This window comes from Microtus ochrogaster, chromosome 16 (assembly GCF_000317375.1).
Source record: "Microtus ochrogaster isolate Prairie Vole_2 chromosome 16, MicOch1.0, whole genome shotgun sequence".
NCBI classification, from domain to species: domain Eukaryota; kingdom Metazoa; phylum Chordata; class Mammalia; order Rodentia; family Cricetidae; genus Microtus; species Microtus ochrogaster.
Window position 1 is genome coordinate 12,128,561 of NC_022018.1, and position 24,119 is coordinate 12,152,679.

Sequence of the window (24,119 nt, forward strand, 5' to 3'; positions counted from 1 at the left end):
ATGTCCAAGCACATGTACTCTCTTTTATTTGTTTGCGTCCTTCTAAGTCAGAGTGCATTTTACACTTTCCAGTCATTTTAGTTCAGGTTGGTCACATTTGAGTGTTGTGTAGTGACATGCAGCTATGGCTGCTGAATTAGATAGTAATGGTCTAGATACATATACACTGTGGGAAGAGTTCCAGGAAAGCACTTGATATTATGTGGATGATAGTGATGATTATGTGTATGTGTGTGCATGTGGTGTTTAATTTAACAGCAAAAATCGGAACATGTTAGTGTAGTTGTGTCTCAGACATGGAGTTGAGGGGAAAACTGGAGGGCTTAGCTTAGTCCTTTGTCCTCAGAACCACCTTACTGGTGCAGACTCTAGTTTTGAAAGTGGGATGCCTGTCTTTCTTCCCCTCCCTTTTCTTTTCTTCCTGCCCCTTTCTCTCTCTGCCCCTCCCCCTCTGCCTCTCTTTTTGTCTCTTTCTTCATGCTCTAAAATATTTGCAAGAAATATTGTTCAATTTTTAATTTTTCCACTCACAATATATTGAAATGATGCCATGGACAGAGGTGACTTGTATTTTTGCCTGGCTTCAACAGGATGTTTTTGTTGATGCATTTAGGAACAACCATTAAATTGTTGGCATTCTTGCACGCAGGGGGTTGAGGGGTAGCTGCAGAACAGGAGTGCAACTGGCTTTGCCTCCCTAGCACTGGGGCTCAGCTCCTTCCCTCAAGATGCTGGGTCATCCTCACTGAACTTTCCCTTCCAAGGAATCTCGGGGGCAGCTTTCTCTAGTAGACCCCACCATGGGCAGCCAGAGCTACAAGGCTCCCAGTACACCCTTGAGAAGGCCAACGTATAAGGTGAGCACCCCAAAGGCGGCAGCGGAACCATTGAGTCAGCACCACCTTAGCCAAGGAGGGTTCCTCAAGAAGATCCCTGAGAAGAAGAAATTTTCTTTCACAAAGGCTTTCAAATTTTTATAAACACTGTTCACAGTTCTCAAAGCTCTGAGGGTCCTTGATAGTGTGGTAGGCAATTTGTCCCCCTCTTGCTGTTTGGCAAATATTTTTTCTTTTTAAAGGATATTTATTCCTTTTCCAAATGTTACAGCAAATCTGTGTGTAAGAGAATGATTTTAGCAGGAAACAAAGCAAAACAAAACAATCCAAAGTACAAATGGAAGTTTGGCTATTGAAAGTTATCTACAACACTGGTAGAAAAAGAGACTAAAGGTTTTTCACATTACATTCCTCCTGCCCACTCCAACGCCTGATCCTTCCTTGCCAAATCAAAGAGACACGGAAGATTCTTGACCTGGAGGTTCAAACTTGAAAAAGACGTCTATAAAAACCAAGACAGGGCAATGTCATCTCCAGCCCAGGTGCCACCAGAGACCAAAAACTCAACAGGGGGAGGCTGGGCATTCAGGGGTTAGAAGTATAAACCCCACTCACTCTGGCTCAGAGGTTTAGGGAGTAGGAAAAACAAACCTACTTGAGAAAGAATCGAGAAGAAAAAACAACAATTGGCTTCTGCAGAAGTGGAGCCCAGGAAGGAGGGAGAGACAGGAACATTTCACACCATTAATCTAAATTGGGAAATCCTAAGGGAGCATGTGCAACTGGTCTAAGAGGAGAAGACAGGATTGCTGATGGGAGAATCCATAGATGGGAGAGGAGAGGAGAGGAGGGGAGAGGAGGGAAGGGGAGAGGAAGGGAAGGAAGAAGAGAGAAGAGGAGAAAAGAAGAGAGGTGAAGAGAGGGTCGGGAAGTGGAGAGGAGTGATGACTGGGAGGAGTAACAAGGTCCTTTCTTCCTGGGCACAAGAAGGCAGCCAGGCAGGGACCTCACATGGACAGCACGGTTTTCTTCCTTAGAAGCCACTCCCCCTGCCATGTCCAGCTATTCATGGTGCTCAGACCTTGGTGGACCTGCACAGTGCTTGGAGGGATTTGTGGTGGTTCTGTATGGTCTAGTTACTCCAGTAGGCTCATTTCTGTGGACAGGTGTGGGTGGCATGCTCAGTTTTCAGAACTGCTGTAGTACAATGTACTGCAAGAACTAGGAGTCAGACAGATCACCAGACAGACAGACAGACAGACAGACAGACAGACAGGAAAAGGTGCTACGGATAGATAATAAAGATGGCAAACTTCCAGCTTCTTCATCATGTTCCTTACGGGAAACAAAGGCGTCAAGCCCTGGTGGATTTTTCTCCTGACACTAGACAAGTTTAAGGTGGGATCAAGATATGCTTATTCCAAAGTTGTGGGTCTGTTAGCCGCTCTGTCTTTAGGTTCAAATAAATCAACCCTAAGTTAGGGAAGGAAAACCTCTCAAAGATCCTTAAACTCCCTGGCCCAAGGGCACACCGAACCCCAGGCTTCTGAGTGTCTCCTCTCCTCCACAGAGGATCTTTCTCTCATATGTTTGCTGTGTATGCTCCCCCCCCACACACACACTAAAAGCCTTTCTCCACAGACTGACTCTGCTGTGTCTGAGACTTCCTCTGTCGCTACCTGTAGTACTCAAGATTTTTCCTGTCCTTTTTATTCTTTCAGGGGTAGAGGAAACGAACCCCATCAAGACCTTAGATGGTGACAGAAGGAATTCTAGACTGAGGGCTAGGAGGGCTGGTTACACTTAGGAACTGGTCAGAGAGGCAAGAAGCAAACCAATAGATGCTAAAGTTGCTGCAGCAAGAGGCACTTTGTAAGTGCTTCCTTCCTCCTCACTGTTGACTAGAGGTTCGAGATACAGCTAGTGCATTTGTAGGGGAAGGAGCTGAGCCTGAAGACCTTGGGTCCGGGTTTATCACAGAATCTGAATAAAATCTTCACTCTGATTTCAAAGCTGCTGCGTCCTTAACATTGTAATCTATATGCATGCCATATAATAGGTGTATTTTCCGTTAGAAAACGTTCAGCCAGAGCAGCAGAAGCAATCATACATATGTATGAATGCAAATATGTGTAGGTGGTAAATATTTGTTACGGGGAATTGTCTCTTCCACATTTGGGACGCTGCCTAAGCTGGGTGCGGAAGGATGCTGTCCTTACATCTGATGCTAGAGCTCAGTGTCCTCAGGGCGTACGTCCTCATAAAGGAAAGATCGTGAGCATACACTCAACAGACACAGAATATAGTCCCAGGGAAACAAACTGAACCCAGTTTCTGTCCTTGCTGCTTGTGACCTTGATGATAAAATATCCTTCAGAAGTTCATCCTTCATTATGCTACTGAAAACACACAGGTGGCCCAGAACTCACTCAAAGAGTTCAAGGGAGGATCCAGGAAAAGTCAAGTGATCCCCCACCATGAGGCCTTGACAGCTTGGTGGAATTAGTTTCAGCAATGTAGTGTTGACCACAGTACAGCTGCTGCTTTTTTTTTTTTTTTGACATTATGTCTTCCTAAGAATTCTCTGGGTGGCCCACCCTAACTCAAAACTCCCAAGGAAGGGTTTCTGGATGATGTAGTTGAGCCCATACACACTGACCCATTACAAAGCTGTCATGGCATTCAATAAATATTTGCACGACGCTGCGGCGTTTCTCTTGGAGATTCCAGAAGAGTCGGATTGCCTCACCGTGGCTTTGTCTCTAATACATCAAGCAGTTTCAGACAAGTTGTTGAGAGTCTTGTCTTCCTCACTGTAAAATTCCAGTACAAGTCCCCACTTAGCCTCCTGAACATGATTTTTACAAAATCAATTGAGACAATCCAAACAGAAGCAGGAAACAAGCGTGCTGCAGTATGACTTTACCTTAATTGCTGTTACCAATAATGCAGTTCTTAAAAGAGTCACGTGAGTTAAGTTCCTGATCAATTTGCCATGCACAGAGCCAGGAAGATGAAATTAGATGCAAGTATAGAAACACTGCCAGCTCTTCCCTGGCCCACTCTTCAGAAGGAAGTCATTGCCATTCAAGGTGATGATCCATTTTTCACATTGCATTTTATTGCCGGGCCGAATGACTTAGAGGAACAAGCATGTAACTGGAGTTATTGGTGACTCTGGGAGCTGAGGGGCAATGGCCCTTCCTTGCATGGAAGTTGTGGGCAGTGGAAGAGGTTTCTGTCTTATAAATCTGGGCTTGCATTTCATAACAGCCAAACTTGCTCATCAGGATGAAGAAATCCCTGCGGAAGTTCTTGGTGAAGATGGCATAAAGGAAAGGATTGGCACAGGAATTGATGGGATAGAACAGAACGAGGAGGATCTTGGCCTTGGACACAGTGATGAGGGGCACCTTGAGGGAGGCAGAAATGGCAAAGAAAGAAATGGGAGCCATGCAGAGAAAGTCAGTGAAGATGAGGGTAGCCATGCGTTTGGCAATCTTGGTGTCACTTGATGAGGACACAATGTTAGGGTTCCTGACCGTGAGGTAGATGTGGGTATAACAGCCACAGATGACTATAAACGCCAGAACATTGAGGACAAGCAGGGCCATCACATACAGCTGCGACAAAGGGCTGTCAATATCCATGGGTAGGCAGATGCTCACTTTCATGTAGCTACTGATTCCGAAGAGGGGGAGGAGAGCAGCTGTGAAGGCAAAGATCCAGCCCATCACCATGACGCTGGCAGCGTGGCGGAGCTGCACCTTGCGTTCCAGTTGCATGGCATGAGTGATGGTGTGCCACCTTTCCAGGGTGATGGCTGTCAGTGTGTAGACCGATAGTTCACTGGCAAAGACGGTGAAAAAGCCAGCGGCATCACAGCCCGCTCCTGTTTGCCAGTCGATGGCATAATTGTGGTACTGGCTCTTGGTATGGATATCAACGGATGCTATGAATAGCAAGTAGATTCCAATGCAGAGATCAGCGAAGGCGAGGTTACACATCAGGAACCTGGGCACGGTGAGTTTGTATTGGCTGGTGGTTAGGATCACCAGCACTGTGATGTTCCCAGTGATGGCCAGGATGCTAATAAACCATATCAAGACTCTGAGGATGTTGTACCCCATGATATCTTCACATGGATTGAATGCATCTGGCTTTGGAGAGCAGGTCACATCAACGACTTCATTACATAAGTCGTAGTCAAATTCACTATACATCATGTCGGATTCTTTTCCATAACTGGGGTCATCGTCTATCAGAGAGATGCCCTGTTCCCTAGCCTGAGTCACATAATCAGTATCTTGCCTTAAAATAGATTTGTTACAAATCGGATGAAGTTCAGAGCTAGAAAAACACAAAAAGGAATAGAATCAACATCCTGGGTTCAAAATGGCAACTATTGCTATCTTTGTACAGAGTAGAAATAATAGGATTCCTTCTTGAGATTGCTTTACTTCCCAACATCTTGTCTGTCCTTGAGGCTGACTCATGGGTTAATGCTGCTTACTGTAAATGAAGAGAAGAATGTGTATATATATAATCCTTGGGCTGGATGGCCCATGGGGGAAACCATCTGGCCACAACCTGTATGTGGGAAGGAAGGCGCCTGGGGCTAACCCTGGCTGTTAAGTACAAATAATTTACAGACTTGATGTTATCTCCACGCCACTCCTGCCTGCCTCCATTCAGGCATCTTCTAGCATGCCTGGGTGGACGGACTCCTATTTCTCTAACCACTGGGAGATTCTGTTCTCTGACACGAACGAGAGTGTCTTTGCTCGTGTTATCTGCACAAACCAGAGTATGAGTGTGCAGCCCCATCCTTTGGCTCTTGGGTGCTCAGGCTGTTGAGAGGCCAGCTAATCTTCCTGAAATGCTACCAGGATCTTGGGCTTTATGGGCTCACTCCCCAGAGGTGACAATAGGTCTCAGGCATTCATTTGCCCTGCAAAATAAGCCAAGTTCTGTTATATGAAATAGTTCTCCTGTGGGCGGCCAGAGAAGCAAATGCAGGCTTTAAAGGAACCTAGTTTGTTGGCAGGCTGTTACATATTCCAGGAGCCACTGAGTCCTCTCAAGGCACTCTCCTGTCTTTTATTTCCTCTGTAAGCCCAAATATGTAATAGATCTTGTCAGCAGGATAGAGGCACTTTCAGAAAGAATTGAATGAAACCCGGGTGGTAAATATTCAACCTACAAGTGTATGCATAATTATCTACTCAGACTCTCACGGAGAGAGAAGAGATACTTCTGTAATATAAAGACTTAACCAGTGTGACTTTTTCATACAGGGAGAATTCTTGATGGAAAAAAAGAAATCAAATGTATCTTTTTCCTTCAAATATATATCTTTACTCTTCCTTTCCTGCTCAAGGGGAAAGGTCACAGAAATGTTAAATTAGCATTTTCTCAAATTTAACACAATCTCAGACCAACAGGAAAGAAAGAAAGAGCATTCAAGCCCCTCAAAAGCCCCAATACGAAGAGGCAGGTGGCAGGGGAGGGCGGGAGGAGCAGTGTGTCCAGTACCATAGACTGAGTTTTCCCCTCCTCCTCTGCCCAGTGAGAAGGGACATCATGGAGAACCCTGCTCTCTTTTCTCTCACCAATGGGAAATGAACAAAATGGCCAGAAGTCCTTTATCTTGACTTTAGAGATTCTGTTTTTCTTTCTTACTTTATTTCTGGAGCATCATCTTTTATTTTAGAAACCGGAAAAGATTTTTCAGTTCTGTCCTAGCTACACTAATAAGGACAGTTAACACACAAAACTGAAAATGGCTGGAACGGGAATCCAGGAAATCATCGAGTTTAGTCGGTGAGCTAAAGTGAGGCAAGCCCTAAGACAGGTGTGGAGGGGACAGGGGCCCATTCTGTGGTGCTGAGTTTGAATCCCATCTCTGGGTTAGTCGCAATCCAGCCTTGGGAGCAGAACATAACTTCTCTGGTGCTTGAGAATTGCCTCTGGTTCAGGGGACTAGGAGCTGACTTCAATATATAGAGAATATCTCCTCTTCTGGGGTTACTGGCTTCAGTCAAGATAACTCTCATCACTGATGCTACCTACCACCGACCTACTTAAGAGTGTGCTCTCCTTTTCTTGAAACAGAAGGCACCCGCTGACTAGAGGCACTTATGTCCCTCTAGATAACACCAAGCAAGAGGCTGGTGGCTGGAGGAGGAGCAGCTCTCATTTGCTTCTACAGGATGCGAGCATGCGTGTCCAGTGCCATAGACTGAGCTAAAGAAAATAAGTGTTGCCTTGCCGTGTCTCGGCAAATAAATCCTCAGTAGAATAAGGAAAGGGGAGTTAGCATAGGGACAGTTTAAAAGTGGAACTTGAGGAGTCCAGCCATTGATGGACAGATGCTAAGTAGATGGCATCAGAGGGTACCCCAGGGCCTGAGCTATGGAAGCAGGCAGAGCTGAAGCTTTGGAGCTTCGTTTGGTCAATGATGATGCAGCTATCAGTAGGTCTGGGCCCTAGTCTCTGCCTGTCGCAGAAGGGAATCATGCTGATAATGATGATTCACCTCTGCAGTACCAGCAGTAAAGAACAAATGTGATCTCATGGGTGGCAGGGAGCGCTCTGCTCTGCCAGCAGTGTGCAGAGCAGCTGATGGTGCTCACTGACGTCATGTTGGGTACCAGGAAGGATGTGTCATGGTGCATTGGTTAAAATACAGTTGTGAGGAAATGGTCTATAGACAAGAAAACTTAAAGAAAAGAGAAACAAAACAAAGTTAGCTGTGTATAGGAAATAGTTGACTCAATGACAATTAAGGGATATGGTTGACCCAGCATTTCAACAAGAGTCCAGGGGGACAGTTAGCCCAAACCCCATGGGATCATGGGGCTTGTATTTATATAGTGGGCATTGTTTCCCAACCAAGACAAGAAGTACAGTTTCATAAAAGAGTTTCGAAGACAAATCTTATTAACAAACCTCTTTTCACATAAGTAATGAAATGACACTATTTTAGGAAAAATTCTGCCAGCTATTATCTTTGTGTGTGCGTGCGCGTGAGTGTGCATGCATGTGTGCACACATGTGAATCCGTTAGGTGAAAAAAAAAACAAAGGAAACAAACACCTATGTTTTGGTACATGATGGGAGATGTAGGCACAAACACCAAATGTCCTGGAGGGAACAGAGAAAGCTTTGTGGCATGGAACACCTAAGGCAAACTTGAGGTTTCTGGCTTAGAGTCCTAAAGCCATGTCTATATAACCAGAATGTGACAAAGTCAGAATCTCTTAGCAACAAAGTAAGAGAGTCTTTCCTGTGGCTCACTGGCATAGGACCATAGGGCATACAGCAGCCACTCTTATAGTGATTTTAATATTTTTTGAGATTTCTCCTGAGGGTTCTCTGTTGTAGGGCTTTTGCAGTAAATTGGCTAGAAGAATTGTCGTCTGGATGTGAACGAGGCAAGCCATTTGCCTCCACTAAGGCCCTTGGGAAATGTAACTGTTGGGAAGAAATCCTCCAGCTGTTAGGTCCGTCCATGGGTTGTCCCTAAACCTGGATAGTTTTCTGTTGGGAATGTGGACCCCCAGACCCTGAATTTCCTGTGAACAACTTGTTTTCCTATGCCTGTAGCTGCTCTGAGCCAACAACTTGTTTTCCTGTGCTTGCAGCTGCTCTGAGGGCGAGACCCTCCCTGATGGCAGGGGAATGGTTTCTGGTGGGCTTAGAGCTGGGAGTTGGGGTGTGGTCATTTAGTCAAGGAGAGCTTATATAAGCTGCCTGGGAACACAATAGAGTGGGCATTCTTGATTCAAGGGGGTATTCTTGTTTCAAGGATGACCCGTCTCTGTCTGTGTGTCTCCGTCTTCAGCTTCTTGTCAGACTCGCAAGCAGTACCGTAGTGCATAGAGAAAGTGTTGTGCTACAGTTTCTCAGTGACGTACACTAATTCTAAGAAGCAGCCCCTTGTCTGGTGGTCCTTCATGAGGAGCTAGGTACTTTCCATTACTTCAGGAGCACTGCAGGGTGTGGACTGTCTTGATGCTCTTTTTCTTGCCTTTCTTTTGTTTTGAGCAAGTGAATTGGCTGTTGCTGCTTAGTATCTGCTAACTGAGGAGAGTGCACTAAATGGTAAAATAGCACGGCTTGGGGAGCTGCCTCGGCGCTGGGCTACCATTTAAGGACACTGGAAAGGCCTCATCCAGCTGAGTGAGATGTGCAGAGTGGCTCCTATTGGTGAGGTGAGGGGAAAATGAGAGGTTTGGTAATGTCTTTCCTCCAATAGACCCTTTTAAGGTCTGGAGCTTGTAGACTTTCTCCCCAAAATTGCCATCTCTTTCCTTTCCAGATCCTGCCTATGATCACTGCAACCTTTGAAAGAGTTGCCACTGGGACCTGGCTCTGCTTTTGGTTATCTTGTTTAGGTGTGAGCCTCTGTCAAGGCCAAAGTTAAGAGATGTCTTAAACTTTGCCCTCTCTCTGAGTTGCTGAAGTCTGCGGTGGATCTGAGTGGCTTACTGGGCTTGGGAGAAGTTACAGGTGTGTATGCACTCTATGGAAGTTATAGGTGTGCACGCACTCTATGGCAGTTACAGATGTGCACGAATTCTATGGAGTGTGCACACACCAGACACGCTCTATGGAAGGCATTTTTGCATCTCTCCTCCCTTGCTGACTTTGATGTGAGTAGGACGAGCATTTAGTTATTTTATGGGATGGGGATATTTATGATGTATAGAGTTTGACAAGGGAAAGAAAAATTCATATTGATACCAAGGAAAGGACAGGGGGTTAAGTATCAGTCTGAGTCAGAGACCATGCTGGAAGTTTCTCATGTTTTATCATTTAATGTTTGGTGGATGCTCCACCTTGTGACTCACTCTCTCCTCTGAGATTACTTCTCAAAGAACTGTGAACCCAGCCACTCTCACCCTCTACAAACCGACTCTTTGACCCAGAACACGCCTCAGGCCTTCCTTCAGAAACTTTCCCTGTGTGTGGATGGGGATGCCCATGCCAGACTTCAGGGCGGACATAGAAGGACTCACATTTGCCGTCTCCAGTGTGCGAAGGCACAGCAGTGGCTGGGGTAGGTAAGGCTGGCCTCCACAAGGGTGACAAACTTTTCCAGACTAGGAAGCTTCTTCAGACTGTAAGTGGATCTGGCCCTCAGCTTCTTCAGATTTTCTAAGCCATGGCTGGGCAGGGAATGGACCTTTGTCCTTGAGATGTCTCTATAAGGAGAAAATAAAATACCCCCATCACCTTGGTTCAAAGGTTTTCTGCTTCCAGATAATAGACAAACTAGTAGACATTCTAGTAACATGATTTTTGTTTGTTTGTTTGTTTGTTTTTAAATGGGTGAGAAAAAAGACTACAGCTTAGCAGCACACCTGGGCCCTGTCAATATTCAGTTTAAAAAGACGTTTGGCTTGCATAGGAAGAATCCTGATCCTATTGCTCCTGATGGGAGGATTTAGCTAACAGGCTGCCCTAATAACTGGACAGACCTGTATCCTGGTTGGTTTGGGCACAAACCTTGCTGGTGAGTAGAATCAGTTATCTCTCTTCTGTATATCATTTGTGCCTGACTGAGACCATTTTCCTCCACGGCGAGGCCAGCTATAAAACTATCTTTAGTGAACTGTGGTAGAATCTGTGGCCTGCAGACTTTGTTGACTCCCCATGGGAAGCCTTACCCTCTCTGAAGAGTAGATGGAGCGGTGAGCTCGTCGAAAGGTGAGGTGGGAAGAGTGGAAGGAGGAAAGGGAGAGAGAACTGGGATTAGTATGTAAAATGAGAAAAGATTTTTTTTTTTTAAAAATTATCTGTCCCTGAGTCATAGAAAATGATAAGAAGGGAGCATGTCATACAGCAAAGAGGAGTCTGGTAGTCAGTAGAGGCAGCCCCAGCCTGATGTCCAGGGGCCAGGAAGATAGGGGACATGAGCTTGACTTTCATGGCAGACATAGCCTGCCCCTGTGCCTATTAGATCTGTGACCCTGGTTAAACTGTGTTTTCTATGTCTTGATTTCCTCAGCTCTAAAGTGAGAGCACAGAAACCACACCTACCCATAGTGAAGGAATATTCAGGCAATACTTGATGCCTGGCCATTATTAGACATAAGTATCACACACATGCATGCTCACACACATGCATGCTCACACATGCGCATGCTCACACTTTGAAAGAGTGTCTCTGACTAAGTTACCATGGGTCTGGTATGAGTTGGTATTCTCTATTTCAGTATGTTTCTCCTGTGTTCTTCCCCTGTTATTCAAGATAGAGACCTGGGAGTTATCTTTGATTTTCTCTCCTTCTTCACTTGGACACAGTCTATCATCTCAACTGGCCTTTAATTTGTTTCTGTTACTTGAGTAAGAGTCGCTTGACACTTTGCATGGACAGATGAAATGCACCTATAACTTCTTCCATGGTCATCTACTTCCCTTTCCAATACAATCTTCTAACCATAACTTGAACAAAAATTTTTACTATGCCAATAAAGTTACGACCTCAAATTCTTCAACAAGTTCCCGTGGTTCTTATGACAAAAGACCAATCATTGTATATGGTACACCTGTCCCCTGCCTGGTTTATATTATATCTATTTCATGCCATTATCTGTGCTCCTCTCTGCATTGCAGGAGGGATGACCCCGCCAGGTCTATTTTTCATAATCATCTTCTTAACTGTGGGTGGGAGGCCTGGGGGATGGCAAGAGAGCATATCCTTTTACCCCTTCTTGCCTCTGGCAGTATCTGCATCTCCTCCAGACACTACTGAACAGATCTGGTTAAGATCTAGTTCTTTAACTTTCTCTAGTTTTTTGACTACAGAATGTCTACATCTCACTTGCTCTTTGAGTCCTGAGCTCAGAAGTGGCTATCTATCCCTGATAATCTCCAGGCCTCTGATTCCCTATAAGATAGTCAGATAGACTGACATCTTCAAAACCTTTAGTAATTGCCTTTAGGTAGTACTTAACTATGTTAAAATTTCCCTCTTGCCAATTAAATCAAATTTGCTTATTCCAATTCTAATCCTCTATACTTACTGACCCCCCCCAACCTTCCCCAATTCTATTATCATGGAGGGAAGGACACCATGGTCTCCATTTGTGATTCTGGACTTAAATGCTTCTTGTTTTGTTAATTCTTGCTTTTATGTTCTTGGTTATTTTCAGCTCCATATGAATTTAAAACTATCTTCCTCATGATTTCCTCCATATCTACTAATACTTGCCTCTTAACTCTGAGGCTGCTCTTTTTTCCAGGTCCTCCTGACCATCACATGTTGGGACACCCAAAGACTCATTACCTACAGTGTTTTTTTCTGTCTTCTCTCACTCTGTACATGAGCCTGGCATGCCTTGGGAGTAAAATGCCATATTCTAGTTACTTCTCTAAGATCATCCACCTTACTGCAATCTCTACTTGCATGCCCACTTAATCAGCTTTAGACATTAAAAATTAAACTCTTGATTTTTAAAACAACAACAACAACAACAACAACAACAACAACAACAACCCTGATCCACCTGAAGCAAGTTAGATGTTCCAACTTGTTACAGACAGATTTTGATGGCATCCTTGACTCCTGTCTTTCAATCCTCTATTCAACCTTAGAAAGACTTCTTGGTGCCCCACATATACAGCTCTAGTGGTCAGCACTTCTCCCTCCCTCATTATTATCGCTTATAAGGAACAAGTTCAGGTGTTCCAAGTATGATTTCTAGTCTTCATCTTTGAGCTATAATTTTTTAGATCCGGGGTCCTTGCAGATGCAAGTCTGGTGCATAAACTATTGCCCACTAAAGAGCCTTGACTCTGTTGCTAAGTAAGTCAGCTGTGCTGGCCAGCTTACCATTTCTGCTCATTGTTTCAGAGTGTCCCAGCTTCTGTTCCAGACTGGCCTGGAACTCTCGATATAAGCCAGGCTACCATTGAAATTCCAGTGGTCCTCCTGAGTCAGCCACTCAACTATGAGGTTACAGGCATGGGCCACGATAAGAACAGCATGATGACTGTGACCAGTGAAGCAACAGTATGAAAAGTTTATCAGTCCAGACCTGATTTTGTAATAGCCACTCCATCTCCTTTCTATCTTTAATCCCTTTTCTTTACAGTTCATTTAATATACAATTTATTGAATGCATACTATGTGAAGGTCTCCAGGTACTCAAGACTAAAAGTCTCCAGATTTCAATGAGTCATTTTTCCTTCTTATATAAATTTTATATTTCTGTCTGGTTTTCAAAGCTCAGAGTTCTAAATCCCATCTCGTGGTCCCTGTATTCTTTAAAACATGATTGCTCAGAATAACCTTCACTGTGTTTTGCTTTGTATTCTGAGCTATCTTGAAATACTAACTAAAATGTCCTTAAGCACATAGCGATTGCATTAATCACAACTCTCCAGAGACACATAACCTATAACACAGGGAGATGTAGAGATACAGGAGATGAGATTCATCACAGGAGTTAGTTCACATGAGTGTGAAAGCTGAGCAGTCCACCATAGGCCATCTTCAGCAGAGAGGACCAAAGAACGTGGCAGTATGGCATAGTCCAAGTTAGAGTCCTCAGCCCTCAGAGGGCCCAAGGAGTTACTGGTACAAGTCCAAAGGCTGTTGAACCTGGATTTTTGCTATATGGGGGTAGAAAAAGAAGGGTGTACTACCTCGAGAAATGAGAGACAGTGTGAATTTGTCTTCTTTTATTTGCTCAAGTCAAGACACCAGTCAGCTGGATGATGCTCACACACATTGATTAAGGAAAATATCCCCCTATATTCCACTGAATCAAGTTCAGTCTTCTGGAATATCCCACAGATGTTCAAAAATAATGCTTTCCCAGATCACTGGGTATCCCTCAGCTCCCCCCAGTAAGAGCTAAGGTCAGCCACTTTAGTCACAATTGCACATGCCTACTTTCATGAAGACCTGAAAACTGATGTCTGTTTTATTTCAGTCCATAGGTGATTGTGAAATTTGCAGGCAACAATGTCGTATGGCAGCATCTGAAGGTTAGACACACGAACTGCCCCTGGACGTTCAGAGCTCTTTGATGGCAGTCCCAGATTGTCCAAAACCAATGTTGAAGCTAATGATGCTCTTAGAATCTGTGTCCAGAATTCAAGTAGCAACACTTTCATATTCTGTTGCCTCAAAGCCTCACAATTCAGCCTAGGTTCCACATAAGGACAAATAGATGGTTAATAGAAAGACAGTTAAAGAATTTGCAGTCATCTTTAATCTACCAACAACTATATTAAATAACATGACAATATTCTTTGGAATATAAAAGTTCATTTCGCTGGATATCTAAAACTAATCTGAATTAAATACATGTTCCAAGCTCAAGTGAGAAAACATAACTAAGCAAAAAAATGGGTCTTCAGTTTTATATTGCTTGCTTTTGGGAAATGTCCTTGACAAATAACTATTACCCAAGTTTAAATTGTCCCTGATCAACCTTAAGGCTTCCTTCTCATTCCATGGACAGATCTTTGAATGTAAAGAATAGGACCTGGACTTCTGCCTGTGAGCCTTCTACATTTGAGAGGAAAAGGAAAATCCCAAAAGAGGGGAGAATGAAAAATTGTTCAGAGAATAGAGCATCCATGTCAGTAGCAGAGCTGCTTGAAAGAAGGCATGCCTAAAGAAAAGAGAAAAAATAACAGAAAGGTCTGCCTTTGTTCCTGGTGGCTGGACAAGGTGGCAGGAGCTGTGGCTGCTTTGTCTAATCCTTGTCTTTTAGTATGGTTCAGTTGAACTACTATTGTTTCCCACCTTAAAGTACCATCTTGGTTAAATATTTCAACACATGCTATATTTTGGCAATGTATGATTTTGAAATTTTATACCTATCAAAGTACCAAGAGAGACAGGCTCATGGCCGGGTCCCCAGAGATTTAGTAATCCTAAATTGTTTCATCAGTGCTATGATTCTTGGCACTGAGTTACAGAGTGGCAAGGGAGAGGGCAGTTGGTAATGGCATGGGGATAGGAGAGGCAGGAGTTAAATAGTGCTCCATGCCTCTTTAATAAAGTCTGTTAGAGCCACTGCCACAAATTTCATTTGAACAATTTCTATTTTTTTCCCAGCAAAGACGTTATTACAGGTCAATCATTTCCATAAGTGAGAGCACATTTCTGGTGTATTCTACATTGACAGATGGCTAGAAGACCGCTCTTTCATGATCCCAGGCGGGATAAAAAGGCAATTTACTATCTATAGGACTGTGGGTACACTGGTAATGGAAGAGAATCATTCTTATACAAATAACTCAGTGTTTGAATCTGAACTATCAAATGAATCTGAGCTATAGCCAAATCAATTTGATAAACCATCAGAATATGATTGTACTGGCTCCAACCTGCAAAGGCAATACATTAAATTTTCCCCACAGGAAACTGTTTCCCAAGGAAACAGCAATCGCTTGATTGCTTAGAAAAAAAAAAAAAGCTCGAGTGAGTTAATGCTATCAGGCGAAAATTTAGACGGCTGCTGATGTTCAAGGTCAAGATTCATAAGGAGGATTGAGGATGCTGTGCCTTTGAAACGTGATGGGGCTTGTCAGCATGCCCCCGGCTTCCTACACCCTTTCCTCTTTGCAATCAAACAGCTTAGACTCCTGTGTTCAGAGGCTCCCTGTTCTTCACGTAGCTAGAAATTTCACCTTCAGGAAAAAGCAGCCAACAATTTGGGTGAGCTCTCTCAATTCCCTTAGAAGCTTTTGGACTTTTCTTCTAGAGATAAAGGGAAAGGCTATGGGAGAGGAAGCCACACATAGTGCAGTCTGTTGAGGCTGAGCAAGGCTTTTCAGTTCTCAACACTGCCTCTAGAACAGAGATGTTTAGAGTCCTTCTGGGTCTACCAACATCAGCACCACTTGGGGGACATTGTTAGAGATACCAGTTCTTAAGCTCTGGTCCTCAGATGGTGAATCACCTCCTTCCCCACCTTTCAGCCATGGTCTCCTGTGACTCATGCAGCCAAGGATGAACCTGAACTTCTGATCCTTTTGCCTTTACTTCCTGTCTCTATTTCAGCTTTGGTTCAGCAATTGCAATTGCGTGCTACCATATGTGATCTCATGGAGTGCTGGGGATCAAACCTAGGGCTTTGTGTCTGGTAGACAAGCTCACTACTAACTGATTTGTGCCCAGAGTCAATGAAGCAAACATTCTTAGGGTACAAATTATCAATATCTGGTTTAAAAAACTTCCAGATGATTGTGATGCTCAATCATATTTATAAACCCCACTGCAACTCGGCTGAAACCAACTCATAGCTGAGATGGCTCATAGCTGTGTTGTACTCTGGGACCTGCCCTAGGCTGACTTACATAATCCGGCTCTACCCGGGGTCAACCATACCCAATGACTGCTTATGTAGGGGCATGCTTCCTTGCTGTATTTCAATACAGCTTTGAAGACCCATCTTAATTCTAGGGCTCGCTGTGGGACCCACTGATGTTTAGAGATGCTTTGCCATTCAGTTGTCAACTCAGCCAGACTGGGCTTCCATCAAGTATTCCCCATATACTCAGCATTTGTAGTGAATCTCCTGAATTCAGGAGCCTGTAGCACTCTTATTTGGGATGGGAGTTGGGGATCTGACCCAAGACACAGCTACAGTCGTAGCTTGAGCAGCAGCTGCTGTGCTCTGGGCTATCTGAGCACAATCCTGTGTCTACTCACTTGTTTAAAGCACTGGAGGAAGCTGGTCAGCCAAACAAGGCGCCCACTGGGAAGGTTTAATTGAGTTGCTGCACAACATTGCACAAGTAGGAAATAAGATAGGCTGTCATCTGCCCAAATCCCAGTTATCAGGCAGAGCGGTTTGAACATTTGGAATAACCTGAAAGCCCCAGAAGGGGAGACTGGAAGTTAAGTGCTAACTTGTCCTTGAAGGGACAGAAGGAAATTTCCAGTCACATGCTGTGATTTCAGCTAGATTCTTGCACACATATCCTTATGCCTTGTAACAAAAAGGCATGGGGTATATGGAATATTATTCTTATTTACTACCATTTGGAAATGCTTTTTGAGACAAAGCCTCACTCTGTAGCTCAGGCTGGCCTAAAACTTACTATGTGAGCAACCCAGGCCAACTACAACTCACAGAAATCCTCCTGTGTCTGCCTCCAGAGTTCTGGGATGATAGGGGTGTCAGCACACCAGCATTCCCAGCCAGTTTGAATCAATCAAAGTGTTTCTTAATTCCACTGGATTTTTCTACAAATATCATTCCCTTTGTTGTGAGCATATGTGTTACAGCAGCAAAGTGGATGGAAAGACAGGCTTGTAAGGGCCCTGCAGAATTGTTTCTTCTGCCTGCTTTCACAGCAGGGACGGATGGGATGCTTGTATTTTGTGATCTCTGTTAAATTCCGAGGAGACACATTGTCAGTGCCTGGCCTGGATCCTGTCTATGCAACTTCAGTACATGCTCATCTGTGGCATGTTTCTGTATCACAGACTGGTGTTCCCTTCTATTTCAATTCGACACCAGTTGTTGGGGTTCTGATGAATAGTTTTCAGATTTCTTAGTACATGCATTTATGATGCAAATACATGGAAATGTGAGAAGAGAAGGCTAGTTTACACTTCAAGCTGTGTTATTTTTATCTGTGGGATGACCTTCCATGGACCACTTTCCTCCTCCGGTCCTGGATGTCTCAGCTGTATAATGAACAGCTGTGGACCATACGCAATGCTACAGTTTCGGGAGCATGCAGTTGGCTACAGCTTTACAGATCCAGTAGGTGGCATATTGAAAGCGTTGCCAAGAACAGATAGCAGAGCCCATGTAAGAGCATCCAAAGCATTCAGGACTATTAGCCAAGTGAAACGGACAAACTTCTACCCATCCACAGAGCCTCAGAAGTACTTTGTCCACTGGTTTTCCAAGAGCTCTCAGAACAGGAAACATTAAGCCTTATGGGTTCTGAATACTCCACGTCCTTGATCACTTAGACTCTCTTCCCACCACTCTCCCCTGTGGCCTACATTGTAGTTCAAAATGAATATCATAATCAGATATATGAAGCTATACAATTATGACCTGATTTCCCTTCCATGAAAATAGAATGCCCTTGGGATGAAGAACTCTCGGTTTTCTGTAGTACCAGGGTGGTGTTCTGTTAGATACCACGAGTGAAATCCACGTATACACATGTATTTGGACGTGTCTATCAACTTACGCCTTTAAGTCTCAGACAGTAATAAGACATAGACACCACTGCTCTTTGGATGAGGAAGCTGGAGCTTGGGAGTGAAAAGGACTCAGTTTTAACCAGGGCCGTCTGCTCTGACACCTCTGCCTTAACAAGGCCGGTTTGCTAGTGGAGTCTGTCTCAACTCAGGCACTTTGGATTAATCTTTGAACTTCCTAAGAATGATAAATCTACCTTAGCACATACTTTCCTTTCTTCAAAGGGGAGAGCCTGTTTCAGAATTACAGCATGCCCCTTGTCATCAATAACAAACATTTGTGTAGTTCCCGTTCTGCCTTACAGAGCGTGACTCTGGACATACAAAGATTCTATCACAAAAGAGAACACAAGCCGTTTGTGAAGGTGAAAGTGATTGGTGGATGGTAGCAAAGCAGGTAAATGACGAGGCATGGGAGCCTGTGGTGGCTGGCAAACGAGAGGATGGGAGCGTGGCTACCAAATGTCTGCATTAGATGGGGTGGGGGTGGTCTGAGGTGTGGTATAAAACTATCTATTTGTTCACCTGCCTTCCTGCACCTTTTTCATTTCTTTTAAGTGCCTTTCTTCTTGAGGAATATTCTTTAGTTAATTCAGTGGATCTTGCTTAGAGTCCAGGAAAGCACATCAAAGAAGACCTTTGGAAATTGTGATACAGAGCCCCTCCCCTCCCCACCCACAAAGGCAATGGGAGTCACAGGGGGAAGTCACTCTTGGCTGAGTACTTTAGAGGACTTGAGAGAGCCTCAAGGAAAGGGGGGGTGGGTAAGAAGAGAAGAGGGCAGGGCCACTTTTGATGAAGGTTACGAATAGGGAAGTGCTGGTGGGCAAAGATTCCTGATCCAGGGAGTGAGTGAGACACTGATGCTTCCTGCTGGATCTGGAAAGAGGATCTAAGAACAATGTGTGCATCTCACTGCAATGAAGACATGTATATATGTATCGTAGGTACAAAGTAAAGGAAGGGAAACCAGCCTTTCCCTGTCAAGGGAGAGACACAGAGCAGAGTGGTTGGTGTCTGCTGTGAGCCAGTTTGTTTTGAATCCCTTCTATAAAACTTGCATTACTCTTGAGTGAGTTGCTTAATTCTTCCAGATCATCCAGTTTTTCTTTCTTCAAAATGGCAATAAGAACTCTTACCCCAGAGGGGTTTTATAAGAACTGAGAGCACATTTTAACCCATTAGGACACTGGCACTCAGAACATGCTCATTACACGTTATTATTGTCTTCACTTTATTTAAAGTCATACTATAGATAACTTTGAATTATCCCCACAAGTCTTTGCAAGTATTGTGAATTAAAATTGATCTCGTTGACTGCCCCTTATTTAAGCAGGACAAAATTTGCTTTTAACTTGCATAAGCTGAGCTCTTCTATATGGAAACGAACAACGTTACTCACAAAACGACTGGCCCAGAGGCTCCCTGGAAAACATCGTTAGGCAGTTCTTCCAAATTATTGTTATCGCTTAGATTCCTGGGGATGGAGTTGGAGAAAGAATAAGACAAAGAAAGTCACATCAATATCCCTGTTGTAAGAACCATTTCCCTCTAAATGGCCTGGAAGAGTAGTCAGGGCTACTTACAGCTCATCTAACTGGGTCCCGTTAAATGCACAGTTGTGTATTTCTTGAATCCCATTCTTATTCAGCCATCTGAAATAAAAGCCCATTAAAAACATAATAATGTCAGATGCAGCCAATGCAGGGGTTTGTAATTGGAAGCACTGGGGCAAGGTCAGACAGCACAGTTAGTGGCATAAATAAGATGCAACCCTTAAGCTCAGGGGTGGGAGGGACGGGAGACCGAGGCTGGTTTGTTGCTATGGAACCTTTAGTAAGTATTGAAGTTTGTATTATTTCTGCATATTATCTATTCACAGGAATAACTGAGCTTCACAGAAAAGAATGAATGAATGGAATTTAGTTGTTTTTTAAAAGGACGCTCTCTGGATACTGTACCTATAAGACCTTTGCATGCTCTGCCCAGGTATAGAGAAAATTCTACAGGAAAACCAAGGATCTCCCTGCCTTGAAGGATGGAAATTGTAATTATTGAGCAAATATTTCTAAGACAGAGAAAAGACATTTTATGTCACTTTTCTCTAAGGATTTGTGCTCTTCACCTACAGCAGCAGGCCTGGCTGCCATCAAAAAATGATCTAATTAAGTTGTCAGACAACCTGAACATCTCCAGTGACCTGTGGGGCCCTAGTTATTGGAGGTTTGTGGAGGTGGCTCTGGGTTAAGGCAGAAAAGAAGAGAAATTAATTATAGTGACTGCGGACTGTGGCAGGTTGAGTTTGTGTGTGTGGCTGTAGCTGAGCTTTGGGGGAGGTGGGGTTGGTCTACATTGTCATGATCACTGTATGAAGATGTTGAGAGGCAGGTATGTTTGGACAGGGGTGTCTCAGGCCTTCGTGGGCCATCAGCTCTGCCCTGTTCTTCTCCTGAGTGGACTTTCAAACAAAAACAACTCTCCAAGGTCAGGACAGCCCAGCGGTTGAGCCTCTGGCCATGTGCACTTGTCTGCTTACAGCTTCCCCTGCTGGACTTGGACTTGGAGGGTTTCCTGACAGCAGTATTCTGAAATCTGACAGAGAGAACTACAGGGGGACTCCAGAAACTCCTTCAGCTGTGATGAGCAGCTAGAAGACGTTTTTCCAAAAACCCACAGGCAAACAACCGCGTGCCTTTTTCTCCCCTCTTCCTGAAATCCAGTGAGCTAGGAAGTCTAGAGAGAAGAAAAGTAAATCTTTTCGACAATTAGCAGTCAACAAGTAGCATCTGGTGACAAGGGGGTGACTGTGCATTCCATCTTGCTCCCCACCCCCAATTCTCTACTGTCACTGCCCTAAAAGGTCTCTCCCAGAAACATTTAGAATGCAGATACATCAGCCTGTCCTCTGTGGTGAAAGTGACTGGTACAGCAGCCTCTAACCTGTGGGTTGCTTGTCCCTGGGGTTTAGACATCAACCACAAGTGTCAACAAACATTCTCTATTTTAAGGACCAAAAGGCAAGGTTAAAGATGACATTTGCTTTATATAGGGTCTCACAAAGTGATGGCACACACATTTTATTGAACAATTACAGAATATAGTAGTTAAATAAAATTGCTTTTCCTTTTTGCCTGTCAATTATAAAAGCCAATCTTAGCTACAAGCTGGATTTGACCTGTGCATTTTTAGTTGTTGGTCCTGTACCTTTGCCCAGGACTTTGTAGGTCTATATAGGTATTACCTACTTGTCTATAGATTAGATAATTAATCTTTCCTGCACAAGATTGTCCTGTGAAAGATGCTGGTATAATGAAATAATACATAGACTACAATAATTACTATTTTCAAAGAAGCCCATTGTATTTACTGTTTTATTGATTAGCAGGCCACAACATGCAGGAGTATATTTTATGTCAATGGTGCATCATCACACAAAATCAAGTTATGTCAAAACCCTTTCCCCTTGACTTCCTATTAGGCTGTCGAACTCTACTAACACAGAGAAACCAAAACTATAAAGTACATTCCTAATCTATTCCTCTGGTTCTTTTGTGGTGAACCCAAGGCCTCGATCATGCTAGACACATTTTCTACCTCTGGTATATATCTTTAGCCATTTATAAATAGGTAATAGATATTTATACTTAAATATACATACATTTGAAATTTTAGATAAGTTGTTTATGCTAGCCTTGATCTCATCCTACAATCCTGGCAGGCTTGAATTTACAAGCTTCCTGTTTTAGCCTCCTAAGTAGCTGGGAATATAGGCCTGTGTCATTAGGCCTGGTTCCAAATCTCCTAAAAGAGGGAGTGCCCACTTTAAAATCTGGTGATAATGATGATGTTAGGATGATGATGAGAATGACAGCCCTCTGTGAAGTTATCCTGCTGAAGAAAAATCCCTCAGGGTTTCTTAGGTCCTGTGTCATCCCTAGAGTCAAATGATATGGACACTCAAGAGAGACTTCTCTTGAAAACATGAAGCCTTGCCCATTAAAACTCATGAAGGATGGACAAGGTAGATGGGAGCTGGTTAAGGAAGAGAGAAAACATGAAAGACACAATGCTTTCCAGAGAATTGGGGCCGGAGAATGCTGGGAACCGTGGTCCCAATTATAACCTTACCTCTCACCTCCTGAATTAGGCCATTCATTAGGTACTTTACCCAGTAGCCCCTCTGCTCTTTGTGACACAGGTGGGTGAGAAAGGGCTCAAAGGCCCTACAAAATGTGCTTTTATTGCTCAGTTTTTTGAATCAGTTACCAAGGGCCTGAAATCTTAGGATGTTTAGGACAAAATAAATATGTACATTTGTCTTTAGAAAAGAGTTCCAAAGTTTTGAAGATGTATGAGGTAGAGCTTGCCAGTGCTCAGCACCGTTTTCTTACATTTTCCTCGAGTGCACTGGATGGCTCTCTTAGGAGAAAGCATCTCTGTATTACAAGTATCTGGATGAAGCACAACTGGAGACTTACAGCTGTGTGCAGTAGGAGTCTTCCGACTCTATTATCTATGGATTAACAAGCAGACAACGTAAGAAAATAGATGCTGTTCTCACAAGTGTGAATTTATCTTCCAGAGACATGCCTGAAAGGTGTTGACTCTCAAGAGAAAAGCATCCCGTTTTGAAAAGTGTGTTGCTGAGCTCTCAGGAATCCCACAGTGCTTCTAAACCAAGCGGTGAAGAGAGGAGAAACTGTACACAGTGAGTCTACTCCAAAACAAAGCCATGAGAAATCATGTTATAAAGTGAGCTCATAACAATTTGTAAACCAGGACGATGAATTTCTTTTCTTCCAAGTATAATCACAATCAGTGATTCTCTAGATGTCACTGTCCTGTTGCAAGGATCCTGTGGACATTTGGAAGGCTCACAACACCTTGTTTTCTGGCTATCCTGTGGAGCAGGTGGACTGCCATGCTGGCCACTAGCACAGAAGATTAGAAGGTCATTCATTGGAGACACTGAGGGCATTTAAAAACTTTCCCAGAATTCAGGCAAATTAACTCAAGCTCATTAGCAAGTGTGATTATTCTGAGCAGAGATGATGGTCATTGTGAGCTCAGCATGGGCCCAAATGGGAGCTGCTTCCTGTGATTATGAGGAAGGAGTCCTATCTCCTGAGTACACTTCCTTCCCTATCATTCTTCACAGGCAACAGAAGTCTTGCCAGGCAATAATCAGTTTTAGTGACACACTAGCTAGTCTGTCCTTTGGAGCAGATGTTGCATCATGGGGACCATCATTCAAAGAACAATTTTAAATACTTGAATCACAATACAGAATCATGCATTATTAACATGACTCCATGTTGCGATTCTGAGATATAAAAAATATGAGGAAAACACAGGAGCCAGAGAATGATTTAAACGGTGAAATGCCAATGTTGTTATACAAACAAAGGCCTAGGCCATTATGAGAAAGCCAGAGATTGATACGTGAAGAATCAAGATCCAGGCCATTGGGTTTCCCCCCTTACTTACAGAATCACGCTTTCAAAACTCAGTCCCCTGAAGGAATTCCTGGCAATGGTGTGGATGTTTATGTTATCTTGAATGTCTCTGAGAAGAAAGAACAGACAAATTAGATGTTTGTGTGGGCTCCACCTGCACAACCTTTCCATTTGCTGGCACCAAGGGATCTGCAGCTGCAATAACAGTTTGATGGAATTTCTGTCCAGAGGATAACAGCTCAAAGTTTGGGCAACAAACAGTCTGCTTATCTGCAGTGTGTTAGTTCTTCTCACAGATGAAATTGCACACCCATAGAATCTTTTCTCTTTGGAGAATTCCTTAGAGGATGTTACTGTATTGAGGTTCTCTTCAATCTATTTCCTTTTTAGCCTTGTTTCTACGGTTGGACTCTGCCCAGTAGGATGGACACAGAAACTGACCTGTTACCTACAGACCAACCTCTCTACTCATTTTATTTGTGTTGGCTCCTCCTTTTTCATTCTTCTAGTACTTTCTTTGTATGTGTGTGTAGGCCAGAGGTCAATCTCAGGCCATTCCTTAGATAGCACCCACCTTTTTCTTGAGACACATCTGCCATTGGCCTCAAACTAGACTAGTAGAAAAGGCCA

General features: G+C 43.7%; 1 protein-coding gene across 2 annotated transcripts in view; it reads right to left on the reverse strand.

The window, feature by feature from the left end:
- Nucleotides 1–2,993: 2,993 nt before the first annotated feature.
- Fshr (follicle stimulating hormone receptor) overlaps nucleotides 2,994–24,119 on the reverse strand; it is a 172,019-nt gene continuing 150,893 nt past the window's right edge. The window contains exons 6-10 of one of the 2 annotated variants that reach the window (XM_005354730.2): nucleotides 23,521–23,598; nucleotides 19,620–19,688; nucleotides 19,436–19,510; nucleotides 9,860–10,045; nucleotides 2,994–5,186 (exon numbers count right to left, since the gene is read on the reverse strand). In XM_005354730.2, the coding sequence (XP_005354787.1) occupies nucleotides 3,956–5,186; nucleotides 9,860–10,045; nucleotides 19,436–19,510; nucleotides 19,620–19,688; nucleotides 23,521–23,598 (1,639 nt within the window). In that variant the 3' untranslated portion in view covers nucleotides 2,994–3,955. The remainder of the gene's footprint in view (nucleotides 5,187–9,859; nucleotides 10,046–19,435; nucleotides 19,511–19,619; nucleotides 19,689–23,520; nucleotides 23,599–24,119) is intronic. The other variant, XM_005354731.2, reaches the window with a different exon arrangement.